This window comes from Thermobia domestica, chromosome 16 (assembly GCF_964235325.1).
Source record: "Thermobia domestica chromosome 16, izTheDome1.hap1.1, whole genome shotgun sequence".
NCBI lineage: Eukaryota > Metazoa > Arthropoda > Insecta > Zygentoma > Lepismatidae > Thermobia > Thermobia domestica.
In genome coordinates, this window is record NC_137469.1 from 84,154,427 (window position 1) to 84,171,945 (window position 17,519).

General features: G+C 35.9%; 1 protein-coding gene across 2 annotated transcripts in view; it reads right to left on the minus strand.

Moving 5' to 3' along the window:
- Positions 1 to 17,519, minus strand: part of LOC145673209 (uncharacterized) — a 176,030-nt gene that overhangs the window by 83,735 nt on the left and 74,776 nt on the right. Inside the window, exon 1 of one of the 2 annotated variants that reach the window (XM_081742692.1) lies at positions 3,502 to 3,567. The exons of the other annotated variant lie outside the window; for it this stretch is intronic. Coding sequence (XP_081598818.1) covers positions 3,502 to 3,552 — 51 coding nt within the window. The 5' untranslated portion in view covers positions 3,553 to 3,567. Of the gene's footprint in view, positions 1 to 3,501; positions 3,568 to 17,519 lie in introns of those variants that run through there. 2 annotated transcript variants of the gene reach the window in all.

A 17,519-nucleotide genomic window follows, 5' to 3' on the forward strand; every position in this document is an offset into this window, starting at 1 on the left:
TATTCATTTTTTAAATAAGAAATACGTACCAAAGTAAATATATATAACCGTAATCATACATACAAGAATTAAAAATGAAAATTCGGTAGTAATGTGTTTTGTGAATTTATAGTTCATTTATCATTATTATTTTATACATTATCAAAGGAAATGGGGAGATGTAGTCGTGTGTACAGTCCGCATCAGTTCACTGATGGTACGGTGCTCGCATCCCGTCTCTGATATTCATTCTTTTTTTCATCAAAGTTTTGCTGTTCACCTTAAAAATTTTAAAAACTAAATTAGAGAAAGCAATAGAAGCTAGGCTAGGGTAAAGATGCCCATACACTTTCCGAAACGTCCTCACCAGCTAATATGTGCTGATATATAAATTTTTTATGTGCTTGTGCGTAGGTTAAGTTAGGGTAAGCATATAAAGTTGATGTGTACTGATATGTAATAAATATTTGTGTAGCAGTTGAGTATTCCTGCTTAATTAATTCGTACTGAATAAAGATGTAAAATTTTTAAAGATATGTGTAGCACACAAAATCAAAGAGTCTAATTCCCTGCATTGCAAATAGGCCTATATACTGAGAGTTTGTTGCTGATGCATAATAATTTGTCATGAAAATAATTAGCGATGACAATGTAGTGGCAAAGTTGATTTGTAAAAATTTAAGTAAACATTTGTTGTGATGAACGCATTGATTTTTACGGTAAAATACTTAAAATAATAAAATAATACTTTTAAAATAGATTTAATATGCCAAGAGAGAAGGTGAACATGCAATATGAAGTACCATAACCTAAGAAATGTAGCCTAACTGTACACATTATTTTTATTTTTATTTTATTTTTCCTTGGAATACCATTTAAATGAATAACAATCAAAACCTATTTTATTTCCAATAAAAATATAGAGAAAACCCAGTAATTTAGGAAAATCTAGATAAGTTGAACAGAAGTAGTACAAGGGAGATTCAGTAATAATGGTTTATAATGATTGCAGAAAAAAGGTTGACAGAAAGTGAAATGGTACAGATAAAATTTGAGGGGAACCCAAAAGTAGACATAACAACCTTTTCATTATTTTTTTTTCCTTTTCGGTCGTTGCGCAGAACTATTCAAAATTTACACACATTAGCCCTTTTGAGTCCAGCGGTCCCACATGATAGTGGAGTGCACGAATGTTTTGTGGGTTACCAGACGCACTTCTGTGAGAGCCCAAACAGACCTGTTACTGGTTAAACTTGCAATGCATTTGGGCATACCTCAATCCAGAGAAGGTGAACGTCATACAAATGCACAAGTCAGATGCATAATTACATTTTCTTTTATTTATTTGGGTAACGCACTTTAAACTTTCTAGTTTAGGGAAGTTACACACTATTGTCTAATTCAGTGGTTCTCAACCTAATTCCTATCTTGACCCTTTTGTGACATCCTTTTGCCAGCGATCCCCTTATAATTTCTGGTTTGTAATAAGCTTTGTGGGATTTTTAATATACCTATTGCTGAGATCTCACGATAACCGTTTATTTCTATAATAGTAATATATTTCTTATAGATAGTGTATACAGTAACTTCTCTAAAATTATCCGATCTGTTTCAAAATGGAGGCAGTTCGAAAATTTTAAAACTTCATAACTCTTAATTTTGGGTCATGATAAAAAAAATAGTTATTTCTAATTTTGGTGTAAAAGAACTTAGGCGAGTGTTAAAAACTTATTTAGTATTTTAAAAGACTTTATAATGTGCGTCACGAAGATTAAACCGGACATTGCCGCACTAGAGGAATCATACCATGCTCAGGTTTCTGATTAGCTTTCAATTTTAATTGTATTTCAATATGCAGGTTTTGTTGCATTTGTATTTTTCTGGCATTTCAATATGCAGTTCTCATTAGTTTCATAATGTACTTCTCTCATTTAAGTTGATTTTTAAACAACTCTGCATCTGTTGAAAATGTTTAGTAGACCTAGTTTTTGTTGTTCTTAACAGTAGAGGAAAGTCACCACAGTAAGATCCGTCCCATAAGTCGGACTCCTATTTTATTTCGCAAGACAAGTGGCTCTGTGTGTTGGAATGGATAGGAGCGAATATACAATGACATAATTGTTACTTCCTGGAGACTGGAGAACCAAATTGCAACTAACACCCGCAAAGTTGATTAATTCTTTGTTTAGGTGTAGAGTGAAGTTTTGACGTCAGGATTCCGATTCTTTCCTGCTGCCAACATACAAAACATTCCTGCATGCCTCTTGATCAAATGATGAGGTAGAAATTAATGCATTGGCAACAGACACTCGTCCCTCGTAGTAACCTATATGTCTGTATCACTATCAAGCTCACATCATCCAGGCCTGTCTAATTTCGCAGCTAGAGATAAAATTGGTCCATTGGACATCAGCCCAATATCCTTTATGCGCAAAACAATGTCCAGAAGAGGTCGGAAGGCACCGTCTCCTTTGTCATAACACCCTGTCCATACAAATATGATCTATTTCAATTTGTCATGAGGTCAAAGGGAAAGGGAAAGAAACCTTCGCACACTACAGGAAAGGTGCCCATGAACAAACAGAACAGCACTTCTCAAACAATGCACTACAAGCACGAGGATGTAGCAAGTGAACTATAGATCTTACGTGTAAAATTCGTGATCGGGACGACGGCAGTTCACAGAGTGGCCATGTTCCGTTCGTTTCTAGCGGGGACAGCGACTTCGGTATTCATAAGCACGAGTGCCAAACGACAATGATGCTGATTGCTTGTTTTGTAGGGAGAAATTCTGTCTGGATTGTAGAAATTAACTGTGGATACAGTGTGCAATATGTAGTATGTGGACACACTATGCTTGCATGGGAAATGGCCGTGAGATATGCATTTGTGAATTCTGTCGTAAAGAATGCGAATAATGAGGTTTGATTTTGTTTTTCATTTAACTTAGTCTATCGTATATTTTTCTATTGTTCAAGGATGTGTATGGTATTTGTAAAATAAAATTTTGTTCTATTTTGATACTTTATTTATGACTTTCATGTCAGTTATTACCTGGTCTGATTTTAGACACCTTTTTCCTAAACGTCATTTTCGTCACTTTTCATTAAATAATTCTTTGGCAAAATCTTATGAGCTGTACGCTAAATTGACTAATGTCTAATGTTTGACAACATATCAAATATATTATTCCATTGAAGTGCAAATAAAAAAAAACCATCATAATAATTAGAGATAGGTCCAAAAAGGGAGGGGGGTCGACTTTGGTTACTTTCCTCTATGTATAAAAATAGAACTATACCTATCAGAACAAAATTCAAAATAATATTTAAAAATATTTTCCGGTATGAGATACTAGTTATATTTCTCTCTTCCGCCTATCTTCGCGACCCCCAAGGTGAGAAACCCTAGCATAATTCAAGACGTTGATTCGAATTCACGACAATAACTCACAAACATATATACATTTTGCTTTCCGAGTTTCCTGCACACACAAAAAAGGAAAAGAAAAATATTACTAACCTGTGTCACTACAACACAAAGAAGAAATAACGCAAGTGTTTTCATCTTCATTTTCTGAACAAGTAACAAAATAACATTACCCGCAAATCACATATAAATGCCTACCATATCACCTTATCTTGAGTAGCACTATAATTAATTTCTTTCAACTGAAGAAACGTATGTCATCAGTGTTTAAAAAATCTGCTGGTCATTAATCTGTAAGTACCTGGTAGTTATCATACGGAAGTGTTTCTGCGCTATATACGAATTTAGATGGAACCGGTTTTATCCACACAATTTCAAAAGACCTTAAAAAATATCGGTGCAACGACATTGCGCAAATTTTTCTAAAGATTAGATCGTTGATAATCTAAGTAATTTATGTCTTATTAACGAGGAGCAGAAAGTGCTGAAATTGCGCAAATTTCCGCCGCGACGTTGCCAACAACAGGATTTGAGGAATTGTGTGAAATTTTGCATCGAAATGAAATGTATAAAGCTATTCCTTTATGAGATATATTTTATTGCATTCTAATATTTACAAAGCAACATACTTATTTACAGAAAATTTCATTTTACAGTTTGAATGCTTGAAATTTAAATCCTACAGCTTTTAAAAATGTCATACGTGCCTTCTCATAGTTTCTCTGCGAATTCCTGAACTCAGCATACTTCCTCATGACAAACTCGCTCCTTTTGACTTCTGCTGGTCTTTGGGCCTTTGAAATTCCTTTTAATATGGACGTTATTTTCATGGCAGTTTCCGTTTGGATCTCTAACAAAGCAGAAATCACCGTATGAATATCAGGAGCAGGGAAGTAAAATTGACTATTATAATGTCTGTGAAAAGCTTCTGGTCCATTTGTCGTCCGACGCATCGTGGATGGTATAGACGCCCACATGACAGGTGGATACCTAAAATTAATAAAATAAAAAGATCCTTAGTTCATGCACACAATTATTGACAATTTATATAAAACACTAAAACATTTATAACACTAGATTCAAGAAATATTTATAGTCTTGGTCCGTAATTTGTTTACAACTATCAAAACCTGCATTTTAATCTACGTCTTACATGAAGACAGAAGAAAATTTCACTATAATTAAGTTGCATTGAGAGAAAATACCATATCAGCACAACCATTAATGTTGTGTTCAAACTAGGACAACAGTTTTTGCAGTATTAAGAGTTATTGAAGCATGTGCTACTATAGATGAAATTCAAAAGGAAGCTACTTACTTGCAACCGTCTTCTATGTAGTTTTCTAGGACGTAATCGGAAAATTTATGCCCTGTATCATCCGGCGTCATTGATATTAGTTGAGTAAAGGCATCTGATACTTCTGTTGGATGTAAATATGGCAACCCAAAAAATGCCTTTATCCATGAACCTGTAAGAAAAGCAATAATAATAATAATAATAATAATAATAATAATAATAATAATAATAATAATAATAATTTGTTAGAATAAGCAAGCATTGGGAAAGTAGTGAAATTGATGGATCTTACTGTTGGCTTTATAATTTCTTCATTTCGTACATTATTAGAACAGCAGTTTATTTGCTTTTAAGAATGGTGACTGAATTAAGATTCTTCAGTCAAACAGAATAAGATTCTATTTTCAACTGTATTCTGTATTAATATATAACAAAACAAAGTCCACATGGTATTATTAAATTAATAATAAAGAATAATAGACCATAATAATATCAATAATACCTAGTTCAGATTTTGGATCCATATATGCTTGTCGCAGATCATTGTCGGCTTGAATCCTCCGCCACCATGTTTGTCCCAAATGGAATCTGCAGCCACGAATGTCACAATTTGGAAACACATTCTTGATGGCTTCGTGAGCAGCTGTTTCAAAATCAACGTAAATGATTTTCAAGTCGAATCTACTGTCTAAGTTTCTTATCATCTTCCACATGGCCACATACGTATTCTTGTCTTTCTTCGGCAAAAATGCAAAACATAGAGGTAGATAATATCCATTTTTATATGCATGTATTGTATATAACTGTGTGAAATGCTTAGGAGCATAAGTGAAAGTTCCATCTGCAAATACTTCTAACCCGCTGAACTCACACAGAAAACTGAAAAGAAAATAAGATTAGTGTCAGAAAAGAAAATAGTAAACAAGACTGTAGTGTCATATCGTTAGGTGAAATGCTATGTTACGATATATTTTGTGAGAATCAAAAAAAAAAAAAAAAAAAAAAAAAAAAACTATTTTACTATAATTTGGAAATAAGACGGAAAAAGGAACTTTTCTGTTCAAGCAACTACTTCCTATTCTACTTCTTGATGCTGTAAATGAAACTCATTTCAAAGTTAATGGTTATAAATGAAATTATACTTACTCGATATTTTTCTTACACGTGAAAAGAATTATATTAGCTTCATCATCAACAAAGATGAATCTTTCTCCGTCAATTGCTATATCATCCTGCTTCTGAACCATTTGCTGTATAGCCTCTACGGTGTTTCTGGGTAGACGAGGAGTCACCTTTCTTCGATTTTTATAAATAACGTCTCGGCATCTTTTAATTTCTTTATGATCAAGTGTGTCATGATGTTCCAATTTTGAAACTTCCTGCCTTATAATTTTATTTGGCTTCTCGTTCAATTGTTCAGTGGCTCGTCGCTTACAATTCTCTCTAAGAAAATGCCGTTGAACACCATCTTCATCTTCACAATGATTATGAATATCTTTCCTTTCTAAAACTTCACTTGTATTTTCATCCATTGTTATACTAGCATTACAGCTTTTCTTAGTACATCTGAAAGAAAGGAAATAATAATTAAATCGTATCACGTGTTCTAAACTTACTATTTAAAGAAAAATGTATTCACTATTTCACTGGCAAAAATGTTATATCTTCCATCACCTTTTAACAAAGTATAGGTCCAATTGACTGACATAAATACTAATGCAGGCTTACTTATTCACTTACGAAAGTATAGGACAAATTGCCTGGCATAAATATTAAAATAGGGACTAGACACATATTTTAACAAAATATAGACCCAACTGACTGACATGGATATTAATGTAACTTTCCATTACTTAACAAAGTATAGAAGCAACTGAATGGCATAAATATTAATATAGGTTACATCACTTAACAAAATATAGGTCCAACTTCCCGACATTAATACTAATAGTGTGTTACATCTTTTAACAAAGTATATATGGATCCTATTGACTAGCATAAATACTAATATAGGCTTACAGAACTTACTAAAATATAGGTCAAGCTGACTACTGAAAATACTAATGTAGGCTTTGCATAACTTAGCAAGCTATAGGCTTATATACATGCAAAAATTATGTACTACATTAACTTACCTCCAATTTGAGCCTTTTTTTCCTTGGCGAAAGAAACGATACTTAAAGCCTCCCATTAATACACAAGGTACACCTTTTTCTGTTTTCGTCAATGTAAACTCCATTCTGAAAGTTTCACTTATGTTTCTCCAGTTTATTGCTTCCTGTTTATATTACCCTCCTCACTAAAACTTGCGATTAATTCTCGATCCTGATTGGCTCGTTGTGATTCTCGTTCCTCATTGGCTTGTTCTATTATTGGTTTATTATATCCGCAATTCGTTCGGGGTTTTAACAGAACCTGAGGAGGTCTGACATACAGTTGCTGGTGACATTTGGGAGAGTGCACAACGGAGAAGAATAAGCTTTGCAGAGAAGAATTGCTGAGATGCATTGCTTTCCTGAAGAAGGTGTTCCAACCACAACCAACATAGATAACATCAGAGATGCATTAAAACAGCAAAACGTACAGTTCACGAACCTCATTCGTGTCCAAACAAAGGAGGGACCAGCACCCATCTTGAGAATGTTTTCAACATTTGCTCTGGCCATATACGTTGAACACGCTTTGCCGACAGTCGGCTAACGGAAACGCTTTGTTATCTCTCTGGGAGTGAAGCAAATACACAGTAATTAAAGAACTGAGGCCCTTTTCAGGCCCACAAACCAATTTCAGGTCCAAAACCTTTCTAATGTACACTGTCCGGTAAATATCTTCAGGATAAAACAGTTGAGAATGCTCTAAGAGCATTGCCAGAACGAACTTTAAAAGAATGGAGAGATCTAGCGGGAAGGATAGCTGTAATTGTTCCTAGATGTAAAGGTAAATCTTTTTATCCGCACCCTCTTCTCTTTCTCGCAAAAATTAACAAAATATCATCTCTTTATGACTTATAGTTCTCGAGATATGACTGCTTAAATATCTAGAAATTCGGATAGTTATTAAGATAGTTATTAAGAAAGTGAAAGGATAGTTATTAAGATATGTGGTAGACACACCTGAAATATGTATACAAGTGCTTGTTTCTGATTGGCCAAAACTGGAAGATATAGACAAATCTTTATTTCTGATTGGTCTAACGTCTGTTCACGATATTTCAAGAGAACTTCTAGAAATATTTATATATATTGTTTATTTTATATATGTTTGTTTTCCTTACAGTATTTCAAAACTATTTGCTTTCAATAACTATATTCTTACAGTTTTAATCTTACAGTTAGATATGATACGGAAAATGAATGACTGGGACACATTCCCCAGTCACCCTCTCTAACGACGCCATTGCACACATATAATATAGATGACTGAAAATGCTATTGTTATCCATTACTTTGTATTTTTTTTTTTTTTTTTTGTTAAAACGACTTGCATTTTGGTGACTGTTTTTATTAGTCGATATACTTATGGTAATGATGGCAACGTTGCACAAGATTTTTTTCGCAATTTCCAATTTTGTTGCCTGCTCATTAAGGCTTTATCTGTGTCAACAGATAAGCGTGGGAAAATTTGCGCAATGTCGGTGCACCCAAAAATATATTTAAGCCTATTTTTATTTCTATTTCGGCTTGTCTATAGCCTGCTCCCCCCAGTTCTTTGTCACCGGAACTGGAAAAGTCACTATTACTACTACTGCTACTACTAGTATTACTGTTATTACTGCTACTACTACTACTACTACTACTACTACTTATATCGAGAACAGAACCCAACCAACACCTGCGGGGCTTCTAACCCGTTCCTACTACTACTACTACTACTATTGCTACTAACTACTACTACTACTACTACTAAAGCTTCCTTACCACAAGATTTACATCTTAAATCTTTATAAGGATTGAGTATAGCCTGCTCCCCCCAGTGATTTTTAATGAATCATAGTGATTCTAACGATTCATACTAGTTTATAATGAATCGGAATCGCATGTTATAAAGATTTAAGATGTAAATCTTGCGGTAAGGAAGCTTTCGTATAAGTAGTAGTAGTAGTAGTAGTAGTTAGTAGCAATAGTAGTAGTAGTAGCAGTGGTAGTTAGTAGCAATAGTAGTAGTAGTAGTAGTAGTAGGAACGGGTTAGAATCCCCGCAGGGATTGGTTGGGTTCTGTTCTCGATATAAGTAGTAGTAGTAGTAGTAGTAGTAGTAGTAGTAGTAGTAGTAGTAGTAGTAGTAGTAGTAGTAGTAGTAGTAGTGACTTCCAGTTCCAATGACAAAGAACTGGGGGGAGCGGGCTATACACAAGCCCTTTATAACATGCGATTCCGATTCATTATGAACTAGTATGAATCGTTAGAATCACTATGATTCGTTAAATATCACTGGGGGGAGCGGGCTATACTCAATCCTCCATTTCTTTTAGCTTAACATCTCACAATTATACTCGAAGGCTAAAGGAAATGGTAATGATAATCAAGAGAATGGTGGAATGAGGAAAGTGGGAGAAAGGAGTATCCACTGACATATCTTAGAGTGCAGGTTGCACTCATGGGACTATTGGGAAGGGCATTATTTTAAATTTAAAAAAAAAAAAAAAAACAATCAAACTTCAGAATGGAAATTTGGGGAACAAACGTATATTTGTGGGGTGCAATAGCAATTTGGGGAAAATAATAGTAAATATGAGAAATTGCGCTCAATCCTTTCGAAATTGGGCATTCCTGGTGGGAGAATCTCGAAAAAACCTACCCGCACTGTGTTTATCCACCACAAGTCTCTTGATGCTAGCTGGGATCAAACCAGAGACCCTATGTCCAGAAGGGAAGCACTCCACTACTGGTCTATTCTTTGTTGACGACAAAGAGTGAAATTCAAATAGGTGAATGCGTTCGAAAGGGCTGCATGATCGTTCTACGGAAAGGAAGTTTCTCGCACCATGAAACTAGGGGAATGCCCCATGATACTCGTAGTGATGCGATCCTTACAAATTGGCGATTGGGCAGTGAGCCGCATAACGGGATGCCAGACATTTCATCAGCATGACTACTCCGGACAAATAAGTGTTGTTTAGAGTGTTGGAACAACTACAAACTTAGCATTATAAAATTTTAAAATGTCTACATGACTGGGGTCTATGTGGCCATATGGCTCAATTTTTAACTAATTTCCTTTACGAATGTTATTTCATTATGGGTGTGGATTCTTGTCTCTCAGACTGATTTCGACAAGAAAATGGTGCTTCACAAGACAATGTCCTTACAAGGAACGGGTATGAACGTGTCATCCGGATATCCGAATCAAATTTAGTCCATTCGATAAACGTAGTATTTTTGTAGATACGTTTGGATTGTGTGCTTTTACCTGGTACCACTCCAAAGCTGATGAGAGGGATTTCTGGAGGGAACTTTCCCGACATTCTCCCTGTTCAAGTACGTTATGGGATCCAATACGTAGCACCTCTGGAAAGCTTGATTTATGCTGAAGAGAATGAACTATAAACCATGACTTTCCAATGAACAGTGGTGGTGCAACAGCTATTTCACTGCGAGTCTACGAATTTCTTTATACTAACCGGGTTAATCGTCCCCAGGGACTTACTCCGTTGTCCATTGCACCTATTTTTCTTGTGTATGAACATATCTTTGTTATGGTTATCGAATGGACCAGGTTTGATTCGGATGTTTGGATACACGTTCAGTTGAGTTGATTGAGTTGATTTTAGTTTAGCGTCCCGTTCAGCAGCGAGGCTATATGAGACGTGGAGCTACTGATTAACGTGGAATCCGAACCACATGAATGACATGTTCAGATCCGTTCCTTGTTAGCATTACTGTTTGCTATTGCCGTGAATAGTATTCTATCTCAGATCCAGGCTTCTGTTTCTTGATGATCTAGTTATTTATTGCCACTTCAGATACCCACGCGGTATTACTCAACATCTTCAATTCACATTAAACCTTCTTGTTCACTGGTCGAATGAAATAAACTTCGAGTTTTCTGGGCAAAAAGTCAGAGTGTGTACTTCTGTCGTAAATTAATTTGCCTTGTTGATCCGGACTTGTATCTCGGTGGCACGCGTCTTTCATTTGTTAACAGTCTGATTTTTGGGTATCACTTTTGATTGTCAATTTGACACAACACATTTGGAACTTGAAATGTTCTTATCTCCTAGATATTAAATTGTTTCGAGTACTTTACCACTGCACCGGGAGTGCTGATCGTATTGTTCTATTGCAATTTTATCATAGTTTAACTCGGCCCAAGTTAGACTACGGTTGTATTGCTTATTCATCTGCTCATTTTTTCCTAATAAAAAAAAAAATGATACTGTTCATCACCTGGACATTCGACTAGCTATAGCTCGTCCAGAGTTAAGTCTGTACTGTGGTTGCTTATGGCTTTTACTTCTGCGTCTTTACTTACCCCCTTAAACAGAACAGATTTCACTACTGTAGTTTATTTTAAAGAATGTTAAATATTTACCGACGATACAAAAATAATTTTCGTAACTTCTCTTTTCCTTATAAAGTATTTAATTAGCTTTTAATGGCTAGTTTTTGTTTTGTTTTTTTAAAAACTAGAAGGGGGAAGATACGATAAGCGCAACGGCTGCTAGAACGTTGCCGGTGCATTTTCACGTGACTAAAAGTGTCTGCTCAAAGATACCGTTGGCAACTGACGAGAAATTTCACCGTAGCGTCAACCTACATTCGTGCTCTTATTAGTATTGTCACTTCCACTGATTTCAACTACGAAAAAAGGTAGCTAAAAAGGAATAAAAGTACGACCAGAAAGAATTGGATGAAATCTTTCTGATTTTAAGAAAAAGTAAAATTTTACTTTCATCTCCTTTTCTTTCTTTTTTTTTTTTTTTTTTTCTATCTCAACCAAAGAAAAATATTTTAATCAAAAAAGGAAGGAGAGCGGAAATGTTGTTGCAGCTTAACGCGAGATTTGAACAACTTGTGTCCCCATCGGGAATCGAACCCAGGACCCTTTCATTACAAGGCGGCGAGCTTAACCACTCATCCACAGAGGCACTCTGAATAAAAAGGCAGTAATAATTTCAGGGGATGGCCTGCGGGATGTTTTTTCAAGTACTTCAGTTCTATCAGGTCTATTATTATTATTATTATTATTATTATTATTATTATTATTATTATTTAACCAAGCTACATACATAATCCATATCTTTCCATAACTATTAACTTATTTGTATTAAATATAAACGCTAAGTGTAAAACTTCTTAGGCCAAACACTGATTCATGAAATGTTTCTCGGAACATCTGAGTTCGATTATTAATTATATATAGGCCTATGTATTCCTCGTCGGGAAGGAAATTTCAGCGAGAATTACTGCAGGACGCATTTCATATTTCTTTTATCTTTCATGCATTGAAATTTCTTTGGGAGTTCATAACTGACTGTGATTTCTGTTGGGTTTCATAATAGCATTGGTTTCAGAAACTACACGAGGAAATAAGGAGACTGTGTATTTGGTGTGGTGGGTGGGGCCAATAGCTTACCTACTGTATCGTCTATTGTCGCGCTAGATTACTCATGTCAGATTCCAGACGAAATTATTCTCTGTTGTGCCTGCAGTTTGTGGCGGAGTGTGGTCTCTGAACATTCGGCATTTTCTTGATTGTGTTCATTTACTTACTGTGCTGTTCTAGGAACAAAATCGCGCCGTCTGTGTGTGTGTAGGTGCGTGAGTGTGTGTTAATATATCAAAATGGAAGAAATTACAGTCAGCACCTTTTTTAAGCGTAAGAGTGGTCAAGTGTTGAAGAGCAAAGAAAGGGCTATTGTTAGGAACGTGTTTAATTATTTAAAGCAGAAAAATCCGGGTAAAAGTATAAGTTGGGTTGGGTTGGGATGATGATGATGATATGGAAGGAATTGATTGTTTGGAGTGCGATTGATTCAATGTGGTAAGTTGTTTATTATTCACTAGTTAACAAAGGTTTTCTTACATAAAAGGAAATACCTGTTCTTAAAGGAACTTTTTGCGCTGAATTCGAATATGCACTCGGTTTTTCTCCATCACGTACGATTTTCCCGTAACAGAGGGATTTTCGGGAAAATCCCTCAAAAATTTCCCTTTTCGTTTATTTTACACCCCAAGATCTTGTCCCCTTGCATATACTAACATAGAAATTATACCTAAGTATACTTTGATTCATATTTAACAAACCCTCCAAGTTTCGTAATAATCGCTTTATTCTTTCTAGAGAAATAAATGTTTGTATGTATACTGTGAGTACTGTTTATTGCACCTTATAGTAATGCTTTCAGATCTCTTAAGTTGAGGTAAAACGTTTTGCTTTATTACCACAAACACATATATAAAATATAATACAATATAATTTACAAGTGTGACACTTTACAATAAATAATAATACAAATGTACCAAAAGGTCATGAAAAGACAATCAAAACTATCACAATATATGAAACTTCCATTGGGTTACAAAAACGTACACTACTTCCTTCTTTTGTAAGAAATGTTACATTCTCTAACAAGACCCCAACAATAGTCCCCCATCATTGAAGGATCCCATCGTCCCTAGTACCTTTTCTCCATTGCCATTATATCTTGGTGGAATCTGTCCCCCTGTTCGTCGCTGAGAACACCTAGGGTAGCAGGAAAGAAGCTGAGGTGGGAGTGCAAAAAGTGGATTTTTAAAGACATCCTACAACCCAACTCTTTGTATTTCTGTATCATGTCCTGTATGATTTCTGTGTAACTCTCAGCTTTGTTATTGCCCAGAAAGTTGCGCACAACACACTTAAATGCTGTCCAGGCAGCTAGCTCAGCACTGTTTAACGTGCTGTCAAAGCTATCATCAAGCATTAATTTCCTAATTTGGAGACCAATAAACACTCCCGCTGAAATCTTAGCATCACTCAGGTTAGGGAACTTATCTCGCAAATACTTGAAACCTTCACCAGATGTGTCCATGGCTTTGACAAAGTTTTTCATAAGTCCTAACTTGATATGAAGTGGCGGTAGTAATATCTTATTAGGATCTACCAAAGGAGCGTATTTGACGTTGCATTCTCCAGGTACGTAATTCACTCTAGGTTCCCATTCCTTCACTTCATAATGTTTGTCATCAGCTCGGCTATCCCATAAACATAAAAAACATTGGTACTTCGTGTAACCGCACTGCAGTCCTAATAAAATATCAACTACCTTGAGATCACAACATATTTGCCAACAATGGTCCTTGTAATTTATAAGATTTAGCAAAGTTGACATGGTGTCATAGGATTCCTTAATCTTCACTGAGTGCGCAAGTGGTATAGAAGGTTTTTTTATTTCCATTATGTAAAAGGACAGCTTTAAGGCTGACCTTTGACGCATCAATAAATAACCTCCATTCTTCTGGAACGTAAGGAATTCTTAGCTCCGCCATCAACCCATTTATATCCGTACATACGCACACATTATCTTGCATTGAGAAATAGCTTGAAAATTGAAAATGCCTTTTCCTGTACACTGATATGTTCGTTTCTGCATCCAATAAGTTCCAAGTGTGTTGCTGACTATTGTAAATATTCATTTTTATGTCTGTGTTTGTAGTAATAAAACAAATCGTTTTTACCCCAACTCAGGAAATCTGAAAGCATTACTATCAGGTGCAATAAACAGTGCACACAGTATACATACAAATATATTTATTTCTCTAGAAAGAACAAAGCGATTTTTACGAAACTTTTAGGGTTTATGAAATATAAATCAAGGTATACTTAGGTATAATTTCTATGTTACTATATGTAAGGGGACAGGAGCTAGAGGAATAAAATATCTGAAAAAGGGAAATTTTTGAGGGAATTTCCCGAAAATCCCTCTGTTACGGGAAAACTGTACGTGATGGAGAGAAACCGAGTGCATATTCGAATTCAGCGCAAAAAGTTCCTTTAAGATCAGGTGATTTTTCTCATGTAACAAACAAAAAGTTTAAATTCGTTGTAGTGTGGATTTCTTTTTTTACTACGTGAGTTGGCAACATCAATCGGCAGTATAATAGAAGCGCGATCTGTTCTGCATTTGTTTTTAATGCTCAACTTGGCATCGCTGTTCCCATAAGATCAACAGTCTACTCTTAAGTCTGGATGAGCTATATTGGCACTTCCCGTACGAATCATGTTCCTAGCCTTTATGCAGAAACAAATTAACTAACGTTAGCCTATCGATACAAAAGACTTTTCACAAATTATACATTCAAAATGCATTCTATTTCTGACCATCTTTGCAACTTTCCGCTACGTAGTGACCGCATTTACGACTGATATGCAGCACGTCCTCTGGCTACAGGCCTATGAGATGTCTCACTAGTGACGAATTTAGTTGATTATCTCTTTGCTTGCAACATATTCATGCCCTTTCAGCATGGCTGTTTACTCTACCAAAGCTCGATCTTTTGCTAGTGCCACACGCAAAAGTAGCACACAAATAACCAGGAATTAGAGCAGGAGTTCAGAATAGTCCGCAGATGTGAATGCGATGATTATGGGCGGTTCCAAGTGAGACAGTTCTGTTGCACTGCCTTAGTCACGGAAGAGGACAGCACAGAATTTAGTCTGGATCGCCAGTGTTCAGTAGTTACTGCTGAATCAACAGCAGTTAAACTTGCCCTCTACCATCCGTTTGCCCTTTTGCTACATATTGTGCTTATCTGCACTAATACATAAAGTGTTATTATAAGCCTAGAGAGTATTTTCAGTAAACACGCCCTAGTGCAAGACATTCTTCTGAGATGTCACAGCTACAATGACAGGGCTTTGTGATTATTGTACCCTGAGTGCAAGACATTCTTCTGAGATGTCACAGCTACAATGACAGGGCTTTGTGATTATTGTACCCTGAGTGCCGGGACGTGTTGGCATCCGGGGAAACAAGCGTGCCGACGCAGAAGCCAAGACCCAGCAATGGCTGCCTTTGAATCGGAGCACCTTCTTCCTTGCTCTGACCTTAGATATTTCCTCCAACAAATGTGCTCTCACTGGCAAGCGGAATGGAACCAGGCCAACGTTAATATTAGCCGCTCAGTTAAATTTCTTTTGGGCAATTGGCAAACGTCGTCGCGTAATAAACGCCGATATAAAATGAGACTAACGTGCTTTTGTGTTGGACGTATCTCACATATTCCAGTGTAGGACGTGGCGCTAATTGACTATATTGTGAAGATTGTATAGTTCCACTGAATATTTGGTACATTCTTGTAGAATGTCTAGAATATTCAGATCTCAGAGACGTTTAGAAATACCGACAGTATTAGGCAAGTTTTGGGGCTTCTGCGGTCTTTAGTAATCGAGTGATTTATTTGTAGGGGGAAAGTTAATCAAGTTCCTCCGCTATATTTCCCTTCCCTACTACTGACTTAATTATTGCTTTCCTAGACTGGGAAGAATATTTTCCATTCTTCTATATTTTTGTCTAACAATTCTCAAATATTTTTAGCAACACATTTGTTAATGGTCGCAGTATTGCGGACGTTATCAGATACGAACTCACGCTTATTACTTTCATCTGTGGACAAGTGGTTTCCATGAATTGACAACAGGTTTTCGGCTTTGCTGATTCGACAACTAAAGCTTCATACAGAAAAACGAAATGTTCAAAATGAATGGATTACTGAGGTTACTGAAAACACTTTAAATAAACTGTTTGACAAGCTATGTGATCATGAAAAGTCTGTTGCACAGCAGAAAAATACATCTCAGTCTTTGAAGAGCGAGGGAAGGAATAAATAATTTATCTATTAAATGCTGAAAAAAGTGGAAATATGTAGAGATACATATGAAACAGAGTGTCTGCATATTTAAAACAGCCCATAGTATGCGACTGCTCAGAATCGGGTTTCATTTTCTGTGCACCCCCGTTTCATCCAAACACGGCGATTAAATGGAGGAGATTAGGTACAGTTCTTTTCTCATTAATATCGTGTGTAAATATAATTGATTTTATAGCTGCAGAAATGAAGAAAAACTGGCTTTCTTTCTTACTACTTCTGGTGAATCATCTGCACTCTGATGGACCATCAACACTATTCCATAGATTTGTTTTAATTATGTACCCTGGTAGCAGTGTTGCCACAGTCCTTGCTCTGAAGTGGGCTGAAAATAGTACCAAAGTGAAACAAAAAGGGCTGAATTTTATACCAGTGTAATACACGGCTTTATAACACGAAACTGAAAGAGGTAATGTTCTAAAACAACCCCCTCTTCCAAGAGCACAAATCAACGTGTCGATATAAATCTATAAAACGCAGAAATGTTCGTATATCTTTATATTCGTCAATATGGCATTACTAATAAACAACTTAGCCCTCTAAGCCAGCAATTATGTGAGTGTATTCTTCGTGCTATTATCTTTTGGTGTGGAATCTTTGCAATGACATAAATTATAGACTTACTTGAGCACACGCTGGTTTTCTTCAGAATATTCAACACTTGATTCAACGTGTTTTTGTTTTTGTTTTGTTTTGTTTGTTTCTTTAAGGATTTGAAGATAATATTTTCACCACACTCTTTCCTTTTCGTCTCTTTCATGTGCGGTGCGGATGCGCGCATCTAGCGTCATTTGTATCCCAGTATAGTTCGAATTACGAATTTCCCACACAAAGTTCCTAGTGTTAAGCGGTGCAATGCCACAGAATGCAAGTTCAACAGCATTTTTCAAGAGTCCAACACACAGTATAATAACGTGAGATGTAGCAAAATCGTACTGATACTTTAGAAAATGTGACACGTATTTG